The sequence below is a fragment of the Notothenia coriiceps genome, unplaced genomic scaffold (genome assembly GCF_000735185.1).
Source record: "Notothenia coriiceps isolate Sejong01 unplaced genomic scaffold, NC01 NC01_scaffold00018031, whole genome shotgun sequence".
NCBI lineage: Eukaryota > Metazoa > Chordata > Actinopteri > Perciformes > Nototheniidae > Notothenia > Notothenia coriiceps.
Window position 1 is genome coordinate 77,467 of NW_011350732.1, and position 10,793 is coordinate 88,259.

Consider the following 10,793-nt stretch of genomic DNA (forward strand, 5'->3'; position numbering starts at 1 on the left):
ACTCAATTTCACTTCAGGGTGATACGCACTGGACATCCCATCTACGTCATCAGGAAACAACATCATGGACATTCTGATGTAGAAGTTCAAAATAAAAGACCTTCTGAAATCTCTACTAGATAATGAGCTTACCATGCGTTTTTTAGAGGTAGAGAATAAAACAAGAACTGTCCAGTATCATAGGATTTCCACTCACTCAGGTGATAGTAGGACACCCCATGAGTCACCAGAAAAAATCAGGACATTCTGATGTACACATGTTTTCAAATAAAGAATCTAAAAACGGAGGGATGATAGCTCATATATGAGACTTCAAAGGTCTTTTATTTTGAAACTGTACATCAGAATGTCCTGATTTTTTCTGAGTGACGACATGGGGTGTCCTGCTATCACCCTGAAGTGAAATGAGTCTTTGATACTGGACAGTTTTTGTTTTATTCTCATCTAAACACAGAGGGATGATTTTTTTTGACTCTACCGTAATTCATAGGATATTCGCGCACCGCAATATCACGTGAGGGCTGGCTTGACTAGATTTTCCCGAGTGGAGGCTGGCATGACCGCAGTTAGTTTAGCATACTCAGCCCGACTCATCCTGGTTGTTCCTGGCCCTAGAACCACGATTTTATGGGGCCATTACATCACCAGAAGTCCCAATTTAAGAGGTCATTTCTCCCCAAAAAAATTTTTTTACTCACTATATCAACAGCCCCACCAAAAATATTTTCCACCAGCCGCCACTGGTGGTATAGGTTGGTAATAATGGTTGTTAGCTGAAAACATATACATTTCCTGTCTAATGTTATTCTATTGGCAAAAAAGCTAACTGTTATCATCGTGCTCCAGCACCATATTTCCCAACATCCTTGGCCACCAGAGTCGTTTGGATGCAGAGTCAGGGGCGGAGTACCTCCTCCTCAGCGTTATCCATGGCCTTCTCAAAGGGGAGTGTTCTCCTGAGATTCGTCTCCTTGGCTGCTCGGTTCTCGCCTCCCCCTGCAAGGACGGCAAGATGATCAAACCTTGCCGCAGCACATGTGACGCCCTGAGGAAAGACTGTGCTCACGCATTCGAGTCCATCGACATGGCCTGGCCCTACTTCCTAGACTGTGACCGCTTCTTTGCAAGCGACCAAGAGGGCTGCGTTGACCCATTGGCAGGGCTGAAAGGTAAAGGACACGCTGTTGTGTTGTACTGTTTGGGACTAAAACATAATTATACTCTTCTGTGAAACAAACAAAGCATCTTTCTCTCCCTCCCTAAATCCTGGCATCCCTCCTCCAGCCAGACAGGAGCTAGAAATGTCAAGCCACTCTCATGATGAACCCAGCACCATCATCCAGTTCATCTACACCTCCAACACCCAGATGTACAGCTTACTGAAGAGAACCGCAGCCAAGTGCTCCCAAATCTCTCATGTGTACAGCATCGGACGCAGCACGGAGGGCCGGGATCTGCTTGTTATTGAGTTCAGCAAGAACCCAGGACAGCACGAGCTATGTGAGTAAGAAGAGTAGTGTCATTAACTGTGTGATGAGATGTTTGTAATGCACACAGCTTGGTGATTACATTGTTCCTGTTTATTACTCTCCAATCAAATCTTCCTGTGGTGTAATGAATTAGTGCTCTTAATTTTAAGATTTCATATTACCGCTCTCACCAAAATGGCAGCTGTTTTTAAGCAAATAAATCTTTAAAAATACTGCACACTATCTTCCCAACACCAGAGCAGACAAAGTTAGCAACTAACTGGTGAATATAGTGGAGCTGCTCATTTCAGATGTTCATTTCTTTCTTGTAAATAAATACATTACATGCCTGTTTTCCAATAGCCTCAATTAGCATCCGTTTTAAAGTCATAGTTAATGTGAATTTCCGACTCACCCTGCTAACCAAGCTTGCTAGCTATCTTAGGAGTTGGCTTCTGGCACCTGAAGCGAGGTAACTTCAGGGTAAACTCTGGGTTTCCGGTCCTACAACGCTGGTTCTCTTCTTACCGGGGTAGATCTCCATGGTAACTTATGCTGAACGGCAAACCTGATGCCTGCACTACGAAGCCGGATTTTTGCTTAGCGAGCTAACTTCAGGGAAAACTCTGGCTTTCCGGTCCTACGACGCTGGTTCTTTTCTGAGCGGGCTAGATCTCCATGGTAACTTATGCTGAACGGCTAGCCTGGTCCGGAGCAGGTTAGGTTCCAGGATAAGGGATCAACTCAGTGAAAGAACCACCTACTGACCAATCAGAGCTCAGTGTGCGGAGTTTAAAGTGATCAAGTCATATTACAGGAGAAAGGAAATATAGAAAAACTGCCGTTGCAGGAAAGACGGCTGGCAAAAATCACTGATTGTGTGAACGTGAACATTAATAGAATATCACCTCCCATCTTCAGAGCAATCTGACTATTATAACATTAGCGTTAAGAAAGCTTACTTAAAGGTGACCTACGATGCAAAATGCACTTTTGTACGTCTTTTACACATGAATATGTGTCCCTGGTGTTCCAGGGAACTCACCAAGTGTCAGAAAACACAACCCTCTCTATTTTCCTCCATACCCAAATTTCTTAAAAAGGGGCTGCAACGGATCTGATACAGACTGATCCAGATTTGAACACTTCTGTGACGTCACAGAAGTGGCGCTACGGCTATTGGGCCAACTCCACCAATCAGGAGGAGACAGCCACGGACATTGCCGTTCGATAGCGCTGGAGACGCTGTAGTACATATGCCAGGCCTGTAGATGGTGCTGTTCTCACAGAATCAGCCCATGAAAAGACATTGTTAAATTGAGTGAAATGAGGAATGGCTAAAATGCATGATCTGTTTGGTATTTTGAAAAATAAAAAGTATAAATATGCCTTATATAGGTATGGTCCTACACTATATTATTCAAATATAGCATGATAGGTCCACTTTAAATATCTGCCACAAGTTAACATAAGTAACCGGATCAAAGTAACATTACGTACAGTCCGCGGCACTGTGAGTGCAGACGTCGATGTGTCCCATTATCATTCATATCATATCACATCATAATGTATCATATTTCCTTGTCTGAGTCAGCTTCTTGAGCAGTATCTGGCCGTGCAACACTCTCACAGTGTCACATACTGTATGCAGAAGTATTATTTTAAGAAACACATTAAGTTGACGAAACACTCGAGTCAAATGTAATTAAAGTCAGATCGTGTTTTAGACGGGGCAGTGATATCATAAACCTGTTAATGTACGCATTCAAACTCTTTTTTTTTTACCAGCTGTTCTTTGTTCACCTTGCAGGTGCAACTATGTTGCTTTTATCCTGGAAGTGTTTAAGTTTTGGATGATTAAAGTTTAACTTCTTCATAATTGTCTAATATTATAGTTTTCTTTTCATTCAGGAAGTATGACGCGTTTAGAAGTAGAAGTAGATCGCGTTTGTTTTAGGATAGTTAAGCCAGATAACTCAAACATATCCAGGGTCTGTTGTACTGGATTAGTAGTACAGGCCTCTGGCCTTGCTCTTCCCCAGCTTCAACCAGTTTTATTTGTATAATTCAATGTTTTTACAGGATGAGTGGGGTAAAATTACATCACATTTGAGATTTCATAACACCAAGAAATTAATTAGCAACAAAACTTGCCTTAAATGAGATAGTACCAGTTAATACTTCATCCCCACTCGTTTAAAAAACAAACAAAAACAAACACTGACCAAACCTATCCCCGCCACAATTCTTTACTTTTCCAGTTTTGCAATATCAGTTTCTCATAGATTAATGATGCATACATTATTTGCCATCCAGTTGGGTATCTTATTTTCTGGGCAGCTCCAACCACTTGTGTCACTCCTGTTTCCAAAATACCACGATGGTGGCGAACAAACTGCCAGGCTCTAGCATTTTAAGGGGCAGACCACAAACCAAGAGGGGACTAGGTCCACTTTTGTTATACAGGCTGCGATATATAGCTTGTTCTGAGGCCCCAAAGTGGCTCACATCAATGATTGCAGCTTTCACCCTGTTTCCTTTTGCCTGTAATCCGTAGTGGAGCCAGAGATCAAGCTGGTGGCCAACATGCATGGAAACGAGGTTCTGGGCCGCCAGCTGCTCGTCTACATGGCCCAGTACCTGTGCTCAGAATACCTCCTGGGGAACCAGCGGATTCAAACCATCATCAACACGACCCGCATCCATATTCTGGCCTCCATGAACCCAGATGGCTATGAGCTAGCCGCCTCAGAGGTAGAGGATAACAATGACCCGGAGCTCAGCAACCAGGAAGTAAATATTGTTAACAGAAAAAAGACAAACCACCATTATCCGCTCTCAATCTCAATGTGTGTTCTGTCTGTTCGGCTTGGCTTGTAGAAGTGGAGGAATGAGCATTGCTGATGCAGATGGTTTTTACAACGTTGATCAAGGGTTGTCAAATGGGACACCATTGAGCAATTTGTGAACACTTTTTAGTTGCACATTTTGCCATTTTTTAATATCTAGAAAAAGACAATAACATAATGTGCTTACACTTTGGTTTGCTGATGGACAAAAGGACATCCTAATTGTTAACAAGCAGTAATAAATCAGTGACTTATGGGAAGTTGCAGGTAGATGTACGGTCTGTAAGGTCTTAAGTCTGGTTAAGTTGCTAAATTGGTTGTGAAAGATTAATAATAGTATACTCAACCCTTCAAGCTTCTACGTTCAACCTATTATTTTTACTAACCAGAGAATCCAACACTAATCATCACTTCCATTCTTTGTTTAGCATTGTAGGCGGCCCTCAGTATTGCAAGCTTGAGGAAATGGGACATCTACATTGTAATCTCTTGAGCCTTTCAATGCTAAAGACGATAATACTTTGTCCTTTTGGTCAAAATATTGTGCATGTATGAACTAATGTCTCCCTGTGCCCTCAACACGCTCTGCATGCATGTGTGCTTTATACTTATCATGTGTATGACCAGATGTTTGTTGCAGTCATTTGACAAGGTGGGGTTAAAAGTTGTGAGATCCACTATTCAATTCTTAGTTGTCTCAATGTTTAATCCAAAACACATTCTATTGCCTAATACCTTTGTTGTACGCATATTAATTGTATATGTATACGTGTGTGTATATATATCTTTACTGCAATTTATATGCATGGGTTTTAGTGTGACAGGCTGTATGATTGCACCACACTAAGCAATTCAACATACGTCAATGATGATCAGATTTACAATGTATTGTCTAGGCCAAACTACTGTATCATCAATTAAACGTATCACTGTCATTCAAAACCCCATATTTATATTGTATTTGGCAACAAATGCATATGCTCCAACTATATAATGACATGCAGCAGTTTGCATAATCCAACATTTTTTTATTGTTTGGATTTATCATTTATTTAATGCATTATCTGCTCGCCTATATTATTTATGATACTGCTTTCCTGTTGTCACTCCATTTCCTTCTATGCACAATGACGGATATATGGTCTTGTCTTCATGTTAATGGGATTAACAGAAATAGTCTAATAGGTTTTTGCCTGTACTCCTGACTAATATTCATATATTTTACTCATATAATCATTGCTCCGACTAACACCTTCACATCATCATCATCATGATTAATGTCTCTGGCACTTAGTAACACTCCTAGTTCTTTAATGTTTCAGGGTCACTTATTGAATGGTTGGACCAATGGACGGACCAACGCCCAGAATTTAGACCTTAATCGCAATTTTCCTGACCTCACCTCCATTTTCTACCGGAACCGCCGCAGCAGGCACTACCGTATTGACCACATCCCAATCCCTGATGCCTACTGGTTTGGCAAGGTAAGTAGGCCTAGAGATAGTAAACTTTTTATTTTAAATTAATCCGTTTCAGTTGTTCAGCCTTACCTCACTTTGGCCTGTAGGTGGCACCAGAGACCTATGCAGTGATGAAGTGGATCAGGTCGCTGCCCTTCGTTCAGTCTGCCAGCCTACATGGAGGGGATATGGTGATCTCATATCCCTTCGACTTCTCCAGACACCCTCAAGAGGAGAGGATGTTCTCACCCACCCCAGATGAACAGGTAGGATAAGTTGATTGAATATCTATGCTATAAAAACTTTTTTTTTGTTCATGCACTGGTCAATATTGAGGATTGTGTTGCTTCCATGTCATCTTTCAGACAAAAACATATCCAAACTCCCCTTTAGGAGTTAGTGTTACTAACTTTTGTCTAACCTATTTCTCGTAAATTCACCAAAGCTTAGCATTATTTATTGCTCATTTGCATATTAAACATAACATTTCAGCTAACAAGACAAAACAGAATTGTCCTAATGTGAGTTATCAACTATGGAAATGTTATTGTGATATATGTATATATACTGTGTTTATATATATAGTATATATATATATATATATACATGTATATATATATATATATATATTCACCTGTAGTGTATATTTCAATTATAAAATACACATCTTTAAAGGCCAATTTCTCAAAAAAAATTGTATTCTCATAATGCATAAATTAACCACTTCATAAACTTTGTTAACGTTTTTACAGATAGTTATTTTCATAAATCATTCATATTGTAATTGTATTCTTAAAAACACAGCAACAATTATTATTATTATTTATTTCGATGTTACAAGGAAGATATCCAAATTTCCCTCTGTAAAAACATTTTAATGTAATATGTTCACAGATTGAACAAGTTTTGCTTTAAAACAATCTCCAGATCTCTACTCTGGAAATTAATGCAAAATGAACGAATAAGATATTTTTGCATATAAATTAAATTCTAGAAAGAAAAAAGTAAAGTATCAACTGACAAAGTTTGATGGTGTAATTGATTGATCACCATATTAATCTGCCATGTCTATCATAATTAATGCCCCCATGTTCAGGTCCTGAAGCAGCTGGCTCGTACCTACGCAGACGCCCACGAAACCATGTCGAACAACGACACAGAGAGGTGTGGAGCCAACTTTTACCGCACTAGAGGCATCATCAATGGGGCACTGTGGTACAGTTTTGCTGGTGGTGAGATATATAACATTTTTCAAACAACTGAGAGGCGTTTTTCTATCCATCTCATTGCTGTTGAGGGACTCACCATGTACACGTCTCCCTTGCAGGTATGTCAGACTTTAACTACTTGCACACTAATTGTCTGGAGATCACCGTGGAGCTCGGCTGTGACAAATTCCCCTCAGAGGCCGAGCTTTACCCAGAATGGAAGAGGAATAAGGAAGCTCTGCTCAGTTTTATGGAGTCTGTGAGTGTTCCTAATACAGGCTTGATGACCAGTTGTTTTAAAATGTGCATATTTTTACAGTGCATAAAGTTGAAGGATGAGTTATTGACAATGAGTGTGTGAGAGTACAAGTTAAATATTGCAGTAGAACACTTTTACTTTTTAAAGACCAGAAAGGACACAAAGGACTAGAGTAATATTAATAATACGTATGTGCCATTGACGTATAAGTAAAAGATTGAGGCTGAAAAATAAGAATATTCCTTCTGTGCCCTGTTCCTGATCAGGTCCATCGAGGAATAAAGGGAGTTGTTACAGATCTTGATGGAAATGGAATAAAAGGAGCCACTATCTCTGTCAGGGGGATTAAGAAGGATGTTACCACAGGTAAACAATGTCCTGCATGGCTACACATTGTTAAGGTGGTGTTACTTTGATGTTTATTTCGCATTGCTTTGATATTAAACAGTTTAAGCCACGCTGACTGTTGGATAAATCGCCATGAAACTCTGTAGAGATATTCATGTTCCCCAGATGATGAAGCATTATGACTTTGATGACGCCTTCACTTTCTCAACTCAATTTCCTTTTTTTACCTAAAAAAATGACATTTCCATCAATCTTAGCAGTACCCTTTGATAAGTTGTAATTAGCACATGTTAGCATGCTAACAAGCTTAACTAAGATGGTCAAGATTGTAAATATTACATATGCAAAACATTAGCATGCTAACATGCTTATCCAAAATGAAATCAAACCATAACTTACTTGATATTAAAGGGTTAACAAATCCACCAGCATGGCTGTAGGATTGTTTGTATGTATACTCTCCCCTTTTATTTGTCACACTATTTACTGTGCTCTTTTATTATTGGATCTCCTCTCTGACTGGATGGCCCTGCTCTCTTCCCCTTCCTCCAGCTGAAGATGGAGACTACTGGCGCCTGCTGAACCCTGGTACTCACATCCTGACAGCCACAGCCAAGGGTTACTCCAGGGTCAGCAAGAGGGTGTATCTGCCTCACAACCTGAACAAGGCTGGACGTGTCGACTTTCTGTTGGAGAAGGTTGGACTTTGTCTTCATTTTATTTTCAAATTTACTTTTTAAACGTTACTTTTTACATAATGGTTTAGTTTTTGTAGAGATTTTTGCACCTTTTTTAGCTACTAGCTCATTGCCATCTGCAGAGGGGAAGACATAAACACTTATACAACTATTACACTTTAAAAAACACATTCAATGCTTAATGGATATCTTCTATTAGCCTTGCTCTATACTTATATTTCCGCTTTCCTGAATCCAGGTTCCCATAGAGCCCAATATCGACGACCACCTCTTCCCCACAGTAGACACATGGGAGCGATTCGACCCCTACAACCAGTTTGAGCGCTTCGGAGAGCCAGACGTGAGGGAGGGAGGGATAGAGCGGCAGGAAAAACCATGGTGGTGGAACTACTTCTCCCAGTCTGGCATCTCACCTCCAAATTGGCTGCTGCGAAGTGTCTAGACGCACAGGACATTAAAGATCCCGGGATACCACTGAGATTGGTGATGGACGGTCCTGCATCTAGTCCCACTGGTGCTTTCAGATGTAGCAGGAGCTTAGAAAACTACAATTAGCAGAGCCCAAATAGGTTTAGGTGCTTCATGAAAGGATGTGAACAAGCATTTCTCTGCCAGGCAACACTTTGATAATGGCATTTTTCTTTGTAGCTGCATTTAACTTGTTTTAAGTGAAAATATAACCACTGGAAAAAAAAGGGTGTATGGCTGCCTCAATTGAAATATGTTCACCGGCATATACACTTATTTGAATATTGTGATTACACATTGCAACTTCACGGCAGCTGCTGCATAAAATGTATAAATGCACATTTAAAAATGTTTTAATCTGTACAAATATCAGGCAGATTTGACAGTTTTTTTATTATCACATTCCACAGGTTATTTCCCTGTATGTTTTTCTAGCCACATTTTATACACGGCAAGAGTGTTGAAATGTTTGCTTTGTTTGTTTTTCACAAGCTTAAAAAATAAATATGAAATATTTGTGGCATATCTTCTTCCTTTTTTCATGTTAAAAAAACCAAACACTCCCCCCTTGCATTAAACGCATCGATTCTTGTCCTTTGTTGACTTCCACGACATAGTGCCATCACCGTAACGCTCACGCAGAGGTGGGAGAATACTCAAAGCTTGTACTTGAGTAAAAGTAGAAGTATCAGAGTGTAGGAATACTATGTTACATCGAAATGTTATTCAAGTAAAAGCACAAAATTATGGCATCAAAATATACTTAAAGTACCAAAAGTAAAAGTACTCATTATGCAGATTGGTCCATTTCAGAATAATTTATTTTGATTATAATTATTGATCACTAAAGTGTTATCAAAGCTGGTAAAGGTGCAGCTAGTTTGAATGACTTTGTAGCATACTGCAGGGTAGTTTGTGAATTTACTCCAGGACTAACTAAAGTCTGATTTAAGGGGTGATTATATTTCATCATTAATTCAAACCTGCAATATAACTCAATGTACAAAATAAATGTAGTGGAAAAAGTAGATTTACTCATGTGAAGTACAAGTTCCTCTAAATTGTACTGAAGTACAGTATTGAGTTAATGTACTCAGTTACTTTACACCACTGCACTCACGCTTCTATTGGCCAGCGCTCCAACGCATTGTACGTGATAGGCTAAGGAGTGTGACGTCCTTAAGTGGTTGACCAATCATAACAGAGTCGGCCAGCTAACCAATCAGAGCAGACTGGGCTCTTGTTTCAGACAGAGGGTGAAAATAAAGACCTTTTTGAACATTGAAGCATGTTAACAAGTCACAGTGGAGGCACAGTTTTTTTATTATAACATTCCACAGGTTATTTCCTTGTATATAGCCACATTTTATACACTGTTTGAGTACAACACAGAATTTAAATGAACACTGTATTTTGAACACTGTATTTTGGATTTGCTACTGTGTACTGTGTCAATTGAGGACTTAAGACATTTTTGATTTGTTTGTTTTTCACATACGGTGGCCCTGAAGTGCAAGACACCACAGCATTTCAGAAAACACAACAGCATTTCAGAAAACATTACAGCATTTCAGAAAACACCATAGCATTTCAGAAGATGCCACAGCATTTCACAAAACGCCACAGCATTTCAGAAAACACCACAGCATTTCAGAAAACACTACAGCATTTCACATAGAGTGGCGAAGTCACGCCCACTTACTTCCGCATCATGGGACCTTATTCCGAAAAAATAATACATTGAAGTCAATGGAGAGAGAAAATGTATCTTTTGATCCCGTTTGAATTGTGCCATGAATTACACATATGTTGTTTGTCAATCTTAAAAAATAATTTCCATGTCAAAAAATTCAAGGTTTGTCTTAAAACTCTTGAAATATAAGACTATGAAAAATATGCAACTAGAAAGACTACAAATCCCAGAGTCGCGTAAGTGCTGTCATAACTGATGTATTCCCTCCAGATAGCTAAAAATACATTTATTTACTGTACTTACTTACTTTAACAAGATACCTGTGTGCTTTGTACCAGGTT

General features: G+C 39.5%; 1 protein-coding gene across 2 annotated transcripts in view; it reads left to right on the forward strand.

Annotated features, from left to right (window-relative positions):
- The window catches only part of cpz (carboxypeptidase Z), a 13,536-nt gene extending 4,254 nt beyond the window's left edge, over positions 1–9,282 (forward strand). The window contains exons 4-13 of one of the 2 annotated variants that reach the window (XM_010777358.1): positions 847–1,169; positions 1,285–1,500; positions 4,027–4,262; positions 5,641–5,802; positions 5,886–6,044; positions 6,875–7,010; positions 7,106–7,245; positions 7,512–7,611; positions 8,146–8,291; positions 8,530–9,282. In XM_010777358.1, the coding sequence (XP_010775660.1) occupies positions 847–1,169; positions 1,285–1,500; positions 4,027–4,262; positions 5,641–5,802; positions 5,886–6,044; positions 6,875–7,010; positions 7,106–7,245; positions 7,512–7,611; positions 8,146–8,291; positions 8,530–8,733 (1,822 nt within the window). In that variant the 3' untranslated portion in view covers positions 8,734–9,282. The remainder of the gene's footprint in view (positions 1–846; positions 1,170–1,284; positions 1,501–4,026; positions 4,263–5,640; positions 5,803–5,885; positions 6,045–6,874; positions 7,011–7,105; positions 7,246–7,511; positions 7,612–8,145; positions 8,292–8,529) is intronic. The other variant, XM_010777359.1, reaches the window with a different exon arrangement.
- Positions 9,283–10,793: the final 1,511 nt, after the last annotated feature.